General features: G+C 39.9%; 1 protein-coding gene across 14 annotated transcripts in view; it reads right to left on the bottom strand.

Annotated features, from left to right (window-relative positions):
• Positions 1–18,023, bottom strand: part of nfasca (neurofascin homolog (chicken) a) — a 152,074-nt gene that overhangs the window by 47,198 nt on the left and 86,853 nt on the right. For 10 of the 14 annotated variants that reach the window (XM_037975115.1, XM_017437121.3, XM_017437119.2 and 7 more), the window contains 10 exons: positions 12,299–12,495; positions 11,979–12,101; positions 9,522–9,692; positions 8,597–8,644; positions 6,060–6,171; positions 4,806–4,990; positions 4,596–4,727; positions 4,147–4,290; positions 1,875–1,986; positions 1,547–1,713 (listed from right to left, as the gene is read on the bottom strand). In XM_037975115.1, the coding sequence (XP_037831043.1) occupies positions 1,547–1,713; positions 1,875–1,986; positions 4,147–4,290; positions 4,596–4,727; positions 4,806–4,990; positions 6,060–6,171; positions 8,597–8,644; positions 9,522–9,692; positions 11,979–12,101; positions 12,299–12,495 (1,391 nt within the window). Of the gene's footprint in view, positions 1–1,546; positions 1,714–1,874; positions 1,987–4,146; positions 4,291–4,595; positions 4,728–4,805; positions 4,991–6,059; positions 6,172–8,596; positions 8,645–9,521; positions 9,693–11,978; positions 12,102–12,298; positions 12,496–15,055; positions 15,555–18,023 lie in introns of those variants that run through there. The other 4 variants (XM_017437125.2, XM_037975124.1, XM_017437126.2 and 1 more) reach the window with 2 other exon arrangements.

Genomic DNA, 18,023 nt, shown 5'->3' with positions numbered 1-18,023 from the left:
CTCTTCACCACGACAGATCGGTACAGCGCCTGCTTCACTGCAGACGCTGCACCAATCCGCCTGTCGATCTCCCGCTCCATTTTTACCTCATTTATTTGTTAATGTGACTTAAATTAGGATTCAAATTAGGTGCAATCAATTAGTATTTATTTTAAATGCATTTTTGTTTAAAAAAGTATTTCAAAAGTGCCTTTTTGTAAAACTGTAGTTGTGTAAATATTTGACACAAATATCTTACAATATCACATAATAAAAAGCCATATTTTCAACTTTCTGTCAACTTTAATCTTTTTTTTTTTACTAAATCACAGTCAGCTAGCGAACGGCCACCTACCACCGGGTTTAGCCTCTTTTCTGGGAGAAACCCTGTAAGTTATCTATATATTGATAATGTCTTGCTCGCCGTATGTAGAACCCCAATCCTAACCCTAACCCAGAGTATCTGTAAAATGTACTGAGGTATAGACCATTCTTGTGTTGAAATCAGATGTCACCTTAATAAAAAGGTTGTTGTCCAATTTAACAGACAAATAACAGCTTAAGCAACAAATGTTTTAGTAGCTTCAATTAACCAAAGTCTATTTCTGTGTTCAACATACTTCCCTGCAGAAAAACATGATTGTTTTATAAGCCTGAAAAACAACAAAAAACAGGCTCTCGTTTGGCTAGCTTTTAGCTTAGCTTGGATGAAGACTTTTGCCTCTTTCTACATCCTATGACTATGTCACACTGATAAGGTAACTAACTACTGATAACTATTTTACAGAACATGGATTCAAAAATTATCAGACTTTTTAACAGTATTCATTATCATCTTCATGTTTTTTTTTGTGATGTCAATTGATCAGTGTTACCTTCTCCCTTACCTGCCTGTTCATCTCATTTCCTTCTGTAAACATCCTTTATGAAAAAATCACATGAATTTACCTTTATAACATGTGATTCCATGTGGAAAGCCATGTAATCATGGGAACATTTAGAAAATGTTCCAAAATCACAAGTGTAACATGCAGAACCCGTTTTTCACATGCACTTCCTGTGTTTTCCTGTTAGGGGCGTTCTGGTTTAACCTGCACTTGTGTTCACTGGTGATGCCCAGCAGTTCTGGTTGAAGCTGTAGAACATCAACACGACTGTAATGGTATGTTGGAAGAGTAAGAATTGGTCAGCAGCATTTGCACTGTTTCAGGCCGACGTGAGCTGCAGGGCTCTGGCTGCCATTGCCATCTCTTTACCCCCTACATGAAATGGGTCAGCTGATCCGCCTTGCACACAGTGTGTTTGAGTTAACACACTGCTTCAAAATATTCAGACAGTTCTGACCTGAAACAACACATTGACTAATTCTTGTCTGAGCGTTAACTTTTATCACACATTACCTTACAATCAAGCAGTCGTGTTGACATTTTACCATTCTATAAACAATACAGCATGAACCAGGGGACCTGAGGGGTCCATTCATGCTGCTTTCCAACAGCTTGGATGGGGATTTTTGGCAGGATGCTTCACATGACTCATACAGCGTTTTAATGATTTAATGTCTGACCTTTGACCTCCAGGCGGACCTGGTTATCAGCTGTGCCTGAGCTGCTGGTGGCCACACAGGTGTAGATGCCCTCGTCCTCCTTTCGAGTCCGTTTTATCTCCAGGGTACCATTGATGTAAACTCGGTACTGACCTCCATCCAGCCCACTGCCTTGTCCATTTTTAAACCTTCACAGAAAAACATTAGTTTAGCAAAATAAAATAAAAAACCTGATCTTCTGGTAAAATAAATGCAAATGGCCATATTCTGTTTTTATCAAAGAATGTCTAGCAGGAAAACTCATGAAAACTGGGATTTGCTGGTGTAAAAATGAAAAAGTGGTCCTGACCAGCGCAGCGAAGGTAAAGGAGAGCCGAAGAAGGGGCAGTGGAGGAAGGTACGGTTGTTTCTGGTCACTTTTATCAGCTGGTTTTTGGGCCCCAACATTGTGGGAGCCATGTCTGCAACAAGAGAGATGGCAAATTACATTCACATAAAACCCAACATATTATAATGTGAAGCTGCTGTTGTTTTAGTTTATTTACATTTTTAAGTAGTATGTTAGTGTCCCTGATCTAATGGCAATCTTAACTTTACTCTACTTATAGCAGTGATTCCCAACTCCAGTCCTCAAGGCCACTATCCTGCATGTTTTAGCTGTTTCTCTTGCTTTGACACACCTGATTTGAGTTAGTGAGTGATTAACAGGCTTCTGCAGAACTTGAAGACCTGCTGAAGAGCAGAGAAACATCTATAACAGGCAGGATAGTGTTCCTCGAGGACTGGAGCTGGGAATCACTGATGTACAAGCATTACCAGAATTTAATCGGTCGCTGGCAAAAGGTTTGACCTGTGCCTGAGGGTTTGTGTGTGCATTTGTGTGCATTTTGGTACTCTTAGTCATGCTGTACCCTTAGCTTAGAATTGTCATGTTTCAGTTTATGTTAGCTTATTTAGCCTTCCTGCACATTTAGTTTAGTTTAATCTTAGCTAATATTTTGACTGTCTTAGCCTGATTGTTGTTTAGTTCAGCTTTAACTTCATCATGATTTTATTTAGATTATTTCAGCTCCTATTTTAACTGTTTTAGCTCATGTTTAGATATGTTTAGTTTCATTGTTTCATTTAGATTATCCTATATTTCATTTAGATTATACATGATTGATCTATATTTGATTATGATGTTTCTCTGTACCTCTGTATTTGATTATTTATGTACCTGATTGTTGTTTATTTGATTCTGTTGTTGTTTCTGTGTTGTAAACCACTTTGGATTGCCTTGCTGCTGAACAGTGCTATATAAACAAAATTCACTTCACTTCATTTGTCTGTAGCGTTAGCAAAATATCTCATAAACCAGTGTACAGATTTTAATGAAAATCTCAGAAAGTAATCACTGAATGTTCATCTACAACCCATTAAATTTTTTTCAAAATGTTGTTGGTATATCAGTGGCTGCAAAAACAAAATATAAAACAATATATTTTAAAAAAGGGAGATTTCCATCAGTAGTCAAAACAACTATCATTACTCCCATCTGTAGCCTTTAATGGACCAACAATGGACTCTCAGGATGCAATCTGAGTTGATCCTATTGCTTCAGGCAGAATGGTTCCTAGTGCCTGGTCCAGCTTTTGTTTAAAAACTAAAGGACAGTTAATTTTTCATAGGTTTCATTCATTATCACTGAATAAATGGAACTTGTTTAAATAATACTTTTATAGTTTTAACACCTCCAGGTTCTGCAAAAAGCTTTACAAAGTTTCTCGTTCACATATCCTCATACAGTGCTTTCTGTTATATACTTTATATGCAGCATTTTCATAATCTCACTCATACATTGATAAATATATCGGGGGTGGGGGGGTCACTGTCTTGTTGTGTATTAGGCTGTATTCACACCAGGAAAGTCCTTTGGTCCGCTTGTTTGGTCCGGACCAAAAGTGGACTTTATTTTTTTTTGTTTGGTGCGGTTTGCATTCACATTGTGCTTTTTTGTAAGCGGACTATAATTTATAAACAAAGCCACGTGGGTGACGGTCATTGCTCCCATTGGACAGAAAGACGGGGGCAGCGGTTGGAAATAAAGATGGAGGTCCTGCGTGCTGGATTTGTTATGTGCACATTCGTTCTGTTGGTACAATTACAGCACCATTTTGAAATTCAAGAGCAGCTCATTCAACGTCGGTTTAATGATGCTTTACTTCGAATTTTGGAACGGCGCTGACAAATGCGTGCCGCAACTCGAAGAAGCAAATAATGCTATTTGTCCCATGATGCTTAGCAACGGTGGCTCATGAAGTCCAAAAAGGTCCATGCTTTACGTAGTTAGTTCGGTTCAAGTCCGGTCTGTATTCACACCAGAAGCGAACCGCACCAGAGTTCGTGTGGAAGCGGACCGAGACCACCTCAAGAAGCGGGTCTCGGTCCGGTTGTTTGATCCGCACCGGAGTTCGCATGACTGTATTCACACCTGCACAAAAAGTCCGGACCAACGCTGGAAACGAACTCTGCTTCGATTAAAGCGGACCAAATGTGTCAGGTCTGAATACGATCTAAGACACAGCCACTGAGAAACAATCAGGATGAGGGCCTGTTCAGTTTTAAAAGCAGGATCTCACCGAGAACACTGACAAAGGCGTTGGCCAGCAGGTATCCATGATGGTTGGAGGCGTTGCACTGGTACACGGCACTGCTTCCAATCTGCACCGAATTGAACATAATGGTGTCACCCAGAACATGCCGGTTTGGGTTTACAGGAGCACCTGGGACAACAGAAGAAGAAAACAAGGTTAGGTGTAAACATGAATAACAATAAAAAGATTCCTGGTAAATAAAACTGAAATACTAAATACATTATTTAAATATGAATACGTCTGATTTGAAATGTTGATTTAAATGATCCCATTTGTTTTCTGACAGTAATTCAGAAAAAATAACTAAAGTATTTTGGGAACAGTGGTTTATCATTAGTATTTAACCATAAGTTTGAAATGACATCATTACATTTTAAAGGAAAATATAAAGTCACACTTTAGAAATTTTACAGTCAGACAGAAAGAGCTCGTACTTTCTATTGGTTCTCCATTGACGAACCACTGAATGGTAGGTTTGGGGTTGCCATTGGCCCGACACACCAAGCGTCCGTTGTCATCTGGGGCCAGAACCAGGTCTGTAGGTTTGTCCAGCCAATAAGGAGCCGCTGTGAAACAGATGATGTCAGATTAGCATGGTAACACATGTTCATAAGCAGGAAACAGTTCAGCATTCAGCTCCTCACCTTTAACTTGCACAAAGATGGAATGTCGAATACTGCCAAGATGATTATTGGCCATGCAAACATATTCGCCATCATCCTCCTCTGATACCTTGATGATCCTCAGTGTCTTGTTGAAGTTTTCAAACTTTACTTTCCGTCCTGGCAGATCTCCACCCTTCTTAAACCACTTGATAGTTGGAGTCGGACTGGAGGGCAGAACAGAGTAACACCACAAACACAGAATAAATACATCATGCACTATTTAAATCCATAGAAATTTGATGTGCTACAATTAATAAAAAAAGAAACTGCATATAACTTGATATACCCAACCAAAGAGGAGGTAAATGAATTATGTTGTGTTAGAAATAAAAAATAATTTAAAAATAGCTTATTTAGTTCCCAGTGTCACTACATACCAGCCTATTAGGATACGTGACTATAACATCTCCTCTCTTAAGTATCAGATATACATATGTAGTGAGATCTCCAGCAATACCATGTTTTTACTGCCCATTAATAAAGGTTCTGTAGCATGAACTCTGAAAAGTAACATATGCCATACTCCATAATAATAAGATCCATAGCAGTGGCCCAACAATAACATTACACAATCTTGTGCTGTGTTATGCTAACACTCTGTCTGTCTGTAAAGCAAGAAGAAGAGCCAAAAGATGGTGGAGGAGAGCAGGGCTTGATGCTGACAGAAGACTGATATTCAGACATTACCACAGGCTCATGGAAGAAGAGAAACAAGAAGGTGCCGCTGAGCGCCAAAAAAACACTACAGCCAAATTACACGAAAGAACAAAATGCTACAAAAATAACAAGATTGTTATGCCAGAACAAAGTAGCATTCATATGCTAATGTTGTAGTTCTTTATATTTTTCTCACCCTTCAACTCCTTGCAAACACAATATTCTGTACGAAACAGGAATCCATCATGACCGTTCTGTCATACACATCACAAGACTTGTAACAACATGCTGTAACAGTCTCAATTATAAAGGGTCTCTTTAATGCAGCCTTCCAGCTGATTGTGACCCTGCTGGTCATTTAGACATATATCAGTTCACTGTGTTTAAACCTGTGGGGTCTACTCATCCTATTCTGTAGATATTACAGTTTGTTGAAATGTTGGGCAACTGAAAATTACATTTATAAACAGGTAATGATGTACAGTTTGTTTTAATTTCAATGCTTTCATCTCAGACGTGTGTGTGTGTGTGTGTGTGTGTGTGTGTGTGTGTGTGTGTGTGTGTGTGTGTGCTCACAGCCCAGCAGCAATACACTCCAGCAGCAGTTCTTCATCTCGTAGCACCATTTTGGAGCTCTCAGTCCCTGAGGGGGTCAGGAAGGTCGGTGTGGACTCTGGTACTTTTCGGCCTGCAGATGAGAAAAGAAAGCAGGTTAAATACATATAAGAATGTATTTCAACAAAGCAAAGCATCCTTCATCCAACAATATTATTGTGACAATTTGTTTGTGATTAGGCTCCATCTTCCCACGGCTCTGACGTCAGCAGGGAGGAAGGATGAGCGGTGAAAAGGCTGATTTCATTTGCAAGAAGACATTAGGAGAGACAGATACAACAACAAGCTCATTGATCTTACTTTGTGTTTTCCAATGAAACAGAGAAAGAAAGGGATAAAAAACAGCCCTTCACATTTACTTAATGTGTTATTTTGTTGTTAGTCGTAATAAGATAATCATGATTTCATTAGGATCATTTGTTGGAAGCATTATTCCTTAGTGTTCTGTTAGACCACCCTGCCAGGCACAGATTCAGCATCCAGACACAGACAAAACACAACTTCAGTGCTGGTCTTTTCATTTAAGTGTTGTGTTAAAAGGCTTTTAAAAATTAATGTATACACGTGATTCAAAAACAAAACAAAAATCATTTAAAAAGACCTGTAAGTGAAAACAGTCCAAATCTGTTGTCTTTTTATTTTTACTGGAATAATGACTTTAGCTTCATAAACACAATCTGTGAACAGACAGCTGAGCCTTAAGCCTTAATGAATTACTTCAGCTGAGCTGGTATGTGAGCAAACTGTAAAGTGTTGCCTCTGCACCCATTTACAACAAATCAACCATTCTTCATCGGGACACCAAACAAGAGATTATTGCTTTAAAACCCAATGGAACGCCAGTAATCTCAGAGAGAGAACTTTTAATTGCCATTATTTGAAAACCAAAAGACACTCTTTGATCCTGTTTGGTTTTGGACTCAAATCAAGTTAAGGTAATTGGCCCTGGTTTCTCACAATTTGAACTAGAGAAATTGCATTTCCTGCAGAAATGCAGTGTGAATGTTTTTATTGTTGAATGATTTGGCTGAAAGCTGCTGAAGATGTGCTGAACTGTTGAGTTGAATGTAAACAGCTAAAGTTTTGTCCACTAGTTGTTGAAAGATTTCTAAAGTTTAATGAAGAACCAGAAAGAGAAACATAGAAGCTGATTTGAAGAAAAGATTTGCATAAAGTAGAAGAACAAAAGCGGAAAGAAGCAGAAATTAGTTGAAAGAAGCTGAAACAACCAAAAAGAAAAAGCTGAAATTAGCCTGAAAGACCATTGTGACCTTAAAGCCCATAGGGCTGATCCCTGACCCATGAGGGTTCCAGCTGTGAAGTTTGACTTTTCTACGGTACACAGTCGCCGAGTTAGAGCACAAGGGCTCCCATGACCTTGACCTTTAACCTTGTGACCTTGAAATCCAAAAAGGCTATTCCTTGACCCATGGGAGGTCCACTTGTGAAGTTTGACCTTCCTACTTTACACAGTTTTAAAATAGGAGCCTTCTTTTACATGTGACCTTTGACCTTGAAATCCCTAGGGCTGATCCCTGACCCATGGGGGTTCTAGCTGTGAAGGAATGTGAACATTAGGTGGTGCTGGTAAGTAAAGTAAAAGTAAAAAAATTATTTGTATAGCACATTTCAGCAGCAAGGCATTCAAAGTGCTTTACATAATAAAGTAATTAGACATATTCAGATGATTCAGTGTTGTCAGTGTAAGTAGACAGAAGGTCTAAGCCAAAAGGCAAAGAGTTTTCAGTTTGGGGGGGTTGTGTGGTTCAATTGGCCTCATCAAACTGGGACCTCCAGCTGGCGCAGAAGTGGGGATGAAGAGCAGCTTCTCCGATACTGAACCCATCAACCTGAAAAGAGTGAATTGCCAAATCTGTATTGGAAATGAGACACTGTAAGTACCTCAGGGTTTGTTCACAGGTGAGGTTTGAATTGAGAGGCAGATAGGTGGATCGACACATCTGCATCACTGTACCAATCTGCCGTGGCGAAGAGAGAACTGAGTTGAAAAGCAAAGCTCTCAATTTACCAATCAATCTTTGTTACAACATCAAAGATCTCTAAAGGAGGCCTAACACCACTTCAACTGGCTGCCTTCTGGACACCTTCTGAGGGAAGTGTTTCCGACATGTCCCAATAGGAGGAGACCCTGGGGCAGATCCAAGAAATTGTTTCTCACAGCTAGCCTGGGAATGCTTTGAAGTCCTACTGGCTGAGCTGGAGGAGGAAGTCTGGTGATCTTTGCCAAATATGCTGTGCCCACAACCCAGTCTTTGAATACCCAATCAACAGCTTCAGATGGAAAGTAAAACAGCTTTGACTCAACCTAAAAGAAATAAAATGAGCAACAAAGCAAAGAGTGGTTAACATGTAGAAAGCAGACAGAAGTTAGATGAAGCTTCAGAGAGCTAGCAGGTTACGGTGCTAGCTATATTATGGTGGAAACCAACTATGAGGGTTGACGGGAAGTAGGATTGTCCCGGCAGAAAGAGACTCACCACCATAGGGGTCAGTGGCATTGTAAGATGTGTCATTATATGGCTCCTCTGAAAATAACAGGGACATACAGTGACTAATCAGTCCAAACACAATCACACACTCTCATATGAGTAGTGCTGAACACTGCTGAAAGAGAACATGTAAAATACAACATTAAATCAAACACTTTGAAAAAAAAACACATCCTTACTGAGCTTTTGAGTTTAAACCTTTGATTTCATGTCAACAATACCTCTAGATGGAGATGTTCAGTATCTTATGTACTGCGAGAGTTCTGTGACCAACAGAATTCAAATCTTACAGGAGAAAAGTATTAGTGAGGCTTTCTACACCAGTTTAAACTGATAAAAATGTATATGTTAAGCTCCTTCACACTGGATGATGACTTTCCTATGCGCTCTTTGACTTACACAACCTGAACACAATCAGAATGTGACTGAATCATGGAAAACATGGACGACCTCCTTTAGGGTGAAAGCCGTCACAATCATGCTACACTCTGTGTACTCACAAAACAAGTTTTTCTTGCTCTTTTGTTGTTCCTTTGACCTTGTTACACTCGTAGCTTAGGCATGAGGCCAGTGTGGTCAGTCCTGCTTCAAATTCTTGTTAACCAAGCCACGTCAATGAGTGTGGTCCCAACATCATAGATCAATCCATTGCTACTACTCTACCCCAGGCTTCACCAAGGTTCCCAAAACTTTGCCACCAGGATTATAAATTACTATGACCTTACATGGACGTTTGGTGTTTACATGTAATTCAGCAATCTCTATTACATGATCTGGCTAAGACCCTGCAAAAATGATCCACATTCCACATAATTTCTTTCTTATCTTGTAGTAGGATCCAGTGTGCAGGGAGCCTTTAGTTCAAAATATTTGTAGTAACTCATAACTTTGGATCTTGTGGTCAGTTACTTACTGGTCTGAACTCTAAGTGTGAAGGGGTCCTTCTGTTGGATGGTGTGAATGAAGACAAAGCGAGCATTGCAGCTGTAGTCTCTCTGAGCATCTTGGACCAAGACATTAGAAAAGTACAGGTCTCCATTCAGCCCCATGGAAAGTCGCTTATCCTGAGGAATGGGAATCATATCTGACAAACAGAAGAAGATGAGCCATTAATAACAGATTGCTGCACCATGCTGTAAACTGAAACATATTACAACATTGTAATTAGAGTTTTAGTTGTGTTTTAAGCCCTGATGAACTGAATACAAGGGCAGTTGACCTGAGACTGAAGATCATGACAAAGTTAGACACAGATGACCTGGACACCTTAACAAGTCTGAGTAATAAAGTGACCTCTTAAAGTCTGCTAGAAGATCTGACTGCAGTATGGCTAAGTTTCTCAACTGGCACCACCACAGAGACCAAGAAGCTGTTATACACCACAGAAACAGCTTTATAATAAACTGAATCTTCTGCACCACACCATCTAAAGTGTACTCTCAATAGGAGGGGACTAACATGAGAGTAGATGCACCCAAAGCTGAGACTGAGCAATACTGGAGAAGCATAAAAGAGAAAGGGGCATGACAAAACAATGATGAACTGACCACAGCAATCTTTCATTGTATTCATCACAATGGAAGACATCCAAGACAGAGTCTTGGGTATGAAAACCTGGGCTGCACCGGTGCTTGACATGATCCACACCTACTGGCTAAAGAAACTGCTCTCCATGAATGCCTAGCAGCATAAATGAACCAGCTGCTAAAAAAAGGGACCTACCCAGAAAGGTTAGGTCCCAAGGCCAAACAGCCTTGAAGACCACCAAAGAGAGGCAATTTCATCCTACTACTGGCCAACCACCTGCTTCTTCACAACATGGAAGCTCTTATCAGGTTTCATAGTGGCACAGAAGGGGTTAGCACCAAGACTAGAAAAGCAAAGCATCATCTACTGGTCGACAGAGCCATAGCTTGAGACTGTAAGACCAGACACTCAATCCTGTGCACCGCCTGAATTGACTACAGGAAAGCCTTTGACTCAAAGCCATGCACATGGATACTATACAACATCAACAAGACACTAAGAACCTTTATAAAGAACTCAATAAGAACATGGAAGACTACTCTATAGGCCAATTCAAAGCTAATTGCACAAATCAGCATCAAGTGTAGCAAATACCAAGGTGATGTTCTGTCTCCACTCTTATTCTGCAGGGCCTGAACCCCTTAGCCAGGTCAGTGCAAAAAGTGGCTACTACAATTACCAGTTACAAAGTGGAGCAAACACTAGCCACTCTATCTACATAGGGCTGCACAATACATCAACAATTTATTGTCATCACAGTATTAGTGAACACAATATCTATCTCACAAAGGAATGCTTGGACTGCAATAAACCATAGACCACTACTTTACAAGCATTATGAATTTGTGCTCTAATAATATTTTGACCAATCTAACGGTCTCACACTAGCTTTAATACCCATAGCTGGTTTAGATGATAGTGATGAGAGAAGAGAAAATGAGAAGTGAGGAAAATATGGGTTTATCCACAGTTGTTGTTCTTTCTTTCTTCCTTCTGCAGGGGTCAGCACAATGAGTGAATCTGCATGAAAGATGTGGCACTTATTTTACACTCAATGTTCTTCCTGACACAGCCTGGGCTTGGCTCCACAGCCTCAGGATTACAAGATTGTGGCACTGACCAACCTTCAAACTCATATTGTCAACAAAATATTAAACAATATCGCAAGTTTTTTGATACTGTGCAGCCCTATCAAGATGAATGCCAAAAATAAGTGAGACATTGGCTCACTGATCCACCTATAGGATATACAGCAAGGACAGTCCCTCAGACTGGATAAATGTGGTCGTATAGGGAATAGGGTGATCACAAATGAAGGCGCTAAAGGAGTTCTGAGCCGAGTGTCTCGTGGAAAAGGTGTGTGTGAAAATGAACGGCTCGCAACCTCGTGACTGCTAGCTGACTTTGTGACGTCTTATGGAGTATGATGGAGCCTTAAAACTGCTGGGAGAGGGAAAGTGAGAGTAATGAAGCTCAGGAGGAATAAAAAACAAAGCCACAGCAATGTGGTTGAAGGTCACACACTGCCATAAAAAGAGCAAAATTAAGCCAAACAATAAATTCTCTGGACCAACACTGAGGTGGTTCAATTCAAAAACTCATCAGTAAATAAAACTTTCCCCATTCAAAATGAGAGCCATTCTAACTGCATGACAAACTAAACTTTACCATTGGAAATGCTATATTGTTGTTTCCCTCACTGCAGAGACCATGTTTCAGCCTTTATGATAAAGAAGTTAAAACAGCTCATTTTATATCATTTTAGTAGCAGATGCAGTGATGCAAACCAACAGGAAGCAGAAATCAATTCTTTTAAACAAAAGATAAAACATGTTGTGCTCACTGCTGTCCATCCAGAAGGGGGAGGGAGGCGGCAGGCCTGGTGGGGGGTTGCAGGGAAGAACCAGAGAGGAGCCTTCGGTCACCAACACAGGCTCCAGCTCCTCCTTAGGCCACAGGGGGGCCTCTGTCATAAAGATGAAGAGGGGGGAGGTTAACAAAGAACAGGCTATTTGAAATGTAATCTACATAAATAAGTATGTCTTATCAAAGGCATTAAAGAGTGGGTTTGGTAAAAGGTACCAAAATCACAACATGAGTGATAATACCATTTTTATTTTTATTTTTTTTGTGTAATATATTCTTAATTTTTTATGTTCTTACTGGAAACCCGGAGCAGGATTTTGTTGGAGAGAGCCTTTCCTAAGTTATTGCTCGCAACACACTGGTACTCTCCTTCATAGTCCTCTGGCCGTCCTCCACTGAGGAAACTGATCTCCAGGGTTCCTGATCGTTTCCTCATGTTCACCCTGGGGTCTTTACCGATGTTGAAGAACCTTCCACTTCTCCGCCATTCAAACCTGGATCAGTTAATCAAACTGTTAGAAACTAAGACAAACTGAATTCTGCATTGTTACATTTAACAACCACTGTTTATGAATTCAAACTACCAATTTAATTTAGATGTTAAAAAAAAGTCTGCACAGCTTTTTAAGAGTTATCTTGAACTGGCTAAACAAGACAACATTATATGTATATATATATATATATATATATATATATATATATATATCCTAACAGTTAAACAAATGCAGTTTCATAACTGCTTCACACAAGTTTTCCTTTTTTTAGTGATGCGCCATGACACTGAAAACGTCAAGTTATAACAAGTTTAAAGAACCCAGATGAGATTTTAACTCAGAACCTTGCAGCTATGAGGCAGTGGCAGCACCAATCACTGATCCACCGTGCAATCTGCATGTTATATTACCTTTAAATCCTGTTCTACTTGCTGTTTCCAAAGAGCTCCTGAACAAGTACCTGCTGTATGTTCTGCAGGGAGACAGGACTTGTTCACTAATTACTAAATTTTTACAATTTAAATAAATAAATAGGCTTGTGTGCAGAGTCAGAACAAAGGGGCCCTATTAGAACAGCGGAGGACAGAGCTGTGTGTGTATGTGTGTGTGTGTATGTGTGTGTCTGTGTGTGTGTGTGGGGGGGGTTACATGGTAACAGGGTGATCACAGTGAATGTGTGAACAATCCTGTCTGGTGAAAGTTTCATCAGCATGAATAGTCAACTATAGTCAGCACAATGTTCTATTCCTGGGGAGAGGAGAGTCCGTACGTGAACCTGGCACTGTGTTTGTGTATGTGTGTTTGAACAATGTACCACTGTTATGAATGGTTGTGCTCCCAGTGATGTAACTGTGTGTGTGTGTGTGTGTGTGTGTGTGTGTGTGCATATGTTTCCATCTGAATGTGGGAACATTTTACTGCAGCTGCAGTGGATTGCAAAAGTATTCATTCCCTTGAAACATGCAGAGGTCAGAGACAAAGTTGTGGAAAAGTACAAATCAGGGATGATTTTCAGAAAGAAAATCCCAAAACGCTCCACCACAGACCAGAAACATGAATGTTAGGTTAATAGGTAACTCTAAATTACATACAACACAGTTCTTTTGCAGACAGCATTAGATTGTTCTCCATGACTTCCTTATATTTTTAGGCATTCATTTTATCCTATCTTTACAAGCCCTCAAGGGCCAGGTGTTAAGAAGCACTTGACCATGGAGTCTTCTACATGCTGTTTGCCCAACTCCAGTCATGATTTCATCTGAGTTTTTTTTAACTGTAACTTTCTCTTTGCCTCTCTCCCATAAATCTCAGACTGGTGAAGAACCTGACAACAGTAGTTATCTGTACAGCCTCTCCCATCTCTCCTGCTGAGGCTTGGACCTCCTTCAGAGAGCTCACAGGGGTCTTGGTGGTCTCTCTCTCTGTTCTCCTTCTTCAGTCACTCAGTTTGTGAGGACAACCTGCTCTTGGTAGATTTACACATGTCCCATATTCCTTCCATTTCTTGATGATGGATTTAACAGAACTCCTGGGGATGTTTGGAGCCTTAACCTTTTGTATCCATCCCCTGACTTGTATTAGGACAGTCACTTTAAAGAGGGTGAATATTCATGCAATCGTTTATTTTACATTACATATTTTTGTTTAATTGGTATTACTCTGTAGAAATTTTATTTTACTTTGTCATCATAGAGGTTTTTTTTTTCTTTTTTTTGTCAAAAAGACATTGGCTATGATTGATTTTTTTAAAACACAGTTACAAAACAAAACACAACTGGACTTCTATTCTGTAGTTGGGGATGTTAAGCTTTTTATCTGAGGAACTTTATCAATTCCAAAAAGCAGAGAGAGAAACAAAAAATGTTGCTTACATAACACCTCAGCTGTAAAAGCTGGAACTGCACACTCTCTGCTTTTGGGAATTTATAAAACTCCTCGGATGAAAAGCAAAACATCTTCACTGAACTTTTAGACTGAAAAACAAACTCTTTTTTTCAAATTCTTTAAAACATAACTGTGTAACATGAAGCTATTCTATTTTAATCTGACTACAGCATAATGCTGATTCATCTACAGGAGAAGAGAAAACTGAAAAATGATTATCCAGTTAATCAGAACCAGATTGTTGGGAGGATACAGGAGGACATAAGAGAGTTGGCTGAATTACTGTAGAGTAACAGGCAGCAGGATGTTTGTCTGATGGCAGCCAATCAGATGTGGAATATTATCAGTTTATATGCTCATTATAGGGCAGGAGCTTTCAGATATCTTTTTTTATTAGACAGGAAGAAACACAAATGTACGTCACGTGGAAAGATGGTGAGAATGAGACAGACAGAAAAAAATCACAATGACTCAAACAGGTTGATTAACAGCATAAATAAGTGAAATATGTTGGTAGAAAGATATATCTAGTCTGACTCTGGATCAGCATAATAAAGATCTGTCATTGGAAGCTTCGTGCCTTTTCGCATTTTGAAACTTATTGTCAGCTCCGTCTGGTAATAATCTACAGTCCGTTATTTGGTCAGTCTGTTTGTTCAAACTGTTTCTTGATTACCTGCAGAACTTTTTATAAGGAGTTTTTGTGTTTTTTCTCAGTGTAATAGAGCTGAATTTCACACATGGCAAGAGCCTCAGTACACTGTTTTCCCACAATTTATCTGTTCTCCTGCAGAAGACAAAAAACAAATGTCACTTGTCTGTTTTCTGCACTTCCAGTTCCTTCACGATGCATAATGGTATTCTGATAAAGAGGAAGCTACAGAAATTCACAAGGCACAAGAGGACCAAAATGCATTTTTCACTTCATTGTTAACCAAAGAAATGAGAAAAGTAAAGCAGTTCTATAAGATGAATTTCACATCTACAGAATAACAATATAAACAGTGAGGTAAGCAGAAATGCCTTTAACGATGTATATTTTTACAGAAACCATCAGTAGCACTCAGTAAGTACTACATTTTCAGATGAGTGCCAGTCAGTTCAGTGGTTGACATTTCATACCAGTGGGGTATGAAACAGCATTTTACTCCTGTGCACAAGCCATAAGCATCTATCCCTACGATATTACGTGTACTTTTGCAAGTTTGACTTTAGACACCAGTCCAGTACAGTTTTGCACAGGATCAAGTTGTCCTTTTTTCAAATCAACAATATTACATACCATAACTGTAATGTGCTTATCTTTGTAACAAATATCCATCCATCCATTATCTGCTGCTCGTTCTGGATTTGGGTTGCAGGGGCAGCAGCTTAAACAGGAAGGCACAGACATGTTTTTCCACAGCCATGACTTTTAGCTCTTCCGGGAGAATTCTGGGGCATTCCAAGGCCAGCCATGAGTCGTAGTCTCTCTAGCATGTCCTGGGTCTTCCGTGGGGTATCCTCCCAGTTGGACATGCCCAAAGCACCTTCCTAGGGAGGTGTCCAGGGGGCATCTTTACCAGATGCCCAAAACACCTCAACTGGCTCCTCTCAGTGTGGAGGTACAGTGGCTCTGCTCTGAGTCTCTCGCTGATAACAGAACTTCTCACTCTATCTACCCACCTACCCTGAGGAGAAAACTCATTTCCCCCTCCAGGTTACACTGTCGCAACCCTCATTGAACCCCCCAGCAGAATGATAGTGTCCCCAGATGGAGCACCTTCCAGCAGCCCCACTAACAACTCCAAGAAAGCTGGGTACTCTGAACTGCCATTCAACACATAGGCACACCCAACAGTTGGAGCCCATTCCCCCTAACTGAAGGAGCTGGGAGGCTACCTGCTCATCTACTGGAGAAAACTTGAATGCACGGGTGCCAAGTTAAGGGGCAATAAGTAGGCCCACACCAGCAACTCCAGAGTGGAATAAGGTCCAGCTCCTCTCAGGGAGATTGGTCTCAGAACCCAAACTGTGTGTTGAGGTGAGCCCCACTATATCTAGTCAGTACCTCTCAACCTCACACACAAGTTCAGCCTCATTCCCCACCAAAGGGTGACATTTCATGTTTGAAGAGCAAGCTTCAATAGGCTAGGGTCTATGCCATCCATAGTATAAAGTACCTGACCCGTATGGCCCTCCTGCAGCTGGTGAGCCCACAGGAAGGCAAACCCATGTGGTTTATTTGGGCACTCACCGATGATTGCTCCCAGTAGCATAGATCCTAGGATCATTTAAGCACACAAACTCCTCCACCACGATAAGGTAAGAGTGGGATATTTATGATAAATAAACACTTGTTAAAAATAAGAAATGTTTACACCCTGTGACAACAATTACCTGCCTTGTGTGTGTGAGTCACGGATCAGTCACAGTGGGTATATTACACATACCAAGTACAGACACTTAACAGTACAGGTGTATTGAAGACGATATTGCTTATATAAAATACAGAGAAAGCACAACCCAACCTGCTTATGTTTTTAGGCATACTAATTTAATTGTCAGATTGTTTTAAGAGCTTAAAGTTGACTTTAGGCAGAACTGCACTTTTAAGTTTCTTTTGACTTGAGATCCAGGGTTAATTAGAATATATCCATGGCTACAACCCTCAGATGTCCAGGTCTAACCACACTAATTAAAAATATAAATAGTCAAACGCATCAAAACTTCTTTTACTGTGAAGTGTATGTGACCAATATTTTTCTCTTGTTAATACTGATCCAAACAACAGTTTTATGGAGTGAAAATAGTCTCAAAATATTTGTGCATGTGTAAAAATATTTGTGCGGGTGTAAAAGGATTTGTGTGTGTGTAAAAATATTTGTGCGTGTGTAAAACAATTTGTGTGTGTGTAAAAATGTATTTGTAACTTGTGTAAGCATCTTTGTGTGTAAGTTTGGATAGTTGTATCTGTGAAACATGATTGTAAGCCTTAAAAAGAAAAATAAACCTTTTCCTACGCCTCCAAATGTTGAACAAGTACACACAAGTTGCCAGATGCACACACACAAAACTGCAGTTACGCACAGATCCAGTTACGAGTGCACAACTATTTTTGAGACTCGTTTCACGCTTCCGGGGAGCTCCCAGATTTGTGCGTAGATGTTGCGTTTAGGTGCTAGTAGAAAGCTGGGTCATCTGAGTTTTCTTCTGAACTCTTTTTTCCATAGTTTAACACGTATTTCCCGCTTTACTTGTCTCGTGGCTAAGACATATTTTTACACGCAAATATTTTACACACACAGAGATCCTTTTACACACACACACAAACCCTTTTACACACACAAATATTTTTACACACGCACAGATATTTTTACACACGCACAGATATTTTGAGACTATTTTCACGCTAGTGCTGGGCGATCTAACGATACATATCGTGGGGACGATAGAAAAGTGTCTATCGTGATATATTTTCTTCTATCGTTTCTATCATAATTGTATCAATGATTCATGTAAATATTTCATAACGTAGGCTACGGCGAATGTATTAGTGTTGTCACTTTGCATACATTCAGTTTATGTAAGTGATAAATAAGAAGAAAAAATAACTATTTTGTGAAGAACCTCCGTTTTGCGACATGACGCTGCTTTACGTGTGG

Source organism: Kryptolebias marmoratus, linkage group LG4 (genome assembly GCF_001649575.2).
Source record: "Kryptolebias marmoratus isolate JLee-2015 linkage group LG4, ASM164957v2, whole genome shotgun sequence".
NCBI lineage: Eukaryota > Metazoa > Chordata > Actinopteri > Cyprinodontiformes > Rivulidae > Kryptolebias > Kryptolebias marmoratus.
The sequence above is the reverse complement of the archived record's forward strand: the minus strand, read 5'-3'. Positions and strand labels throughout refer to the sequence as shown.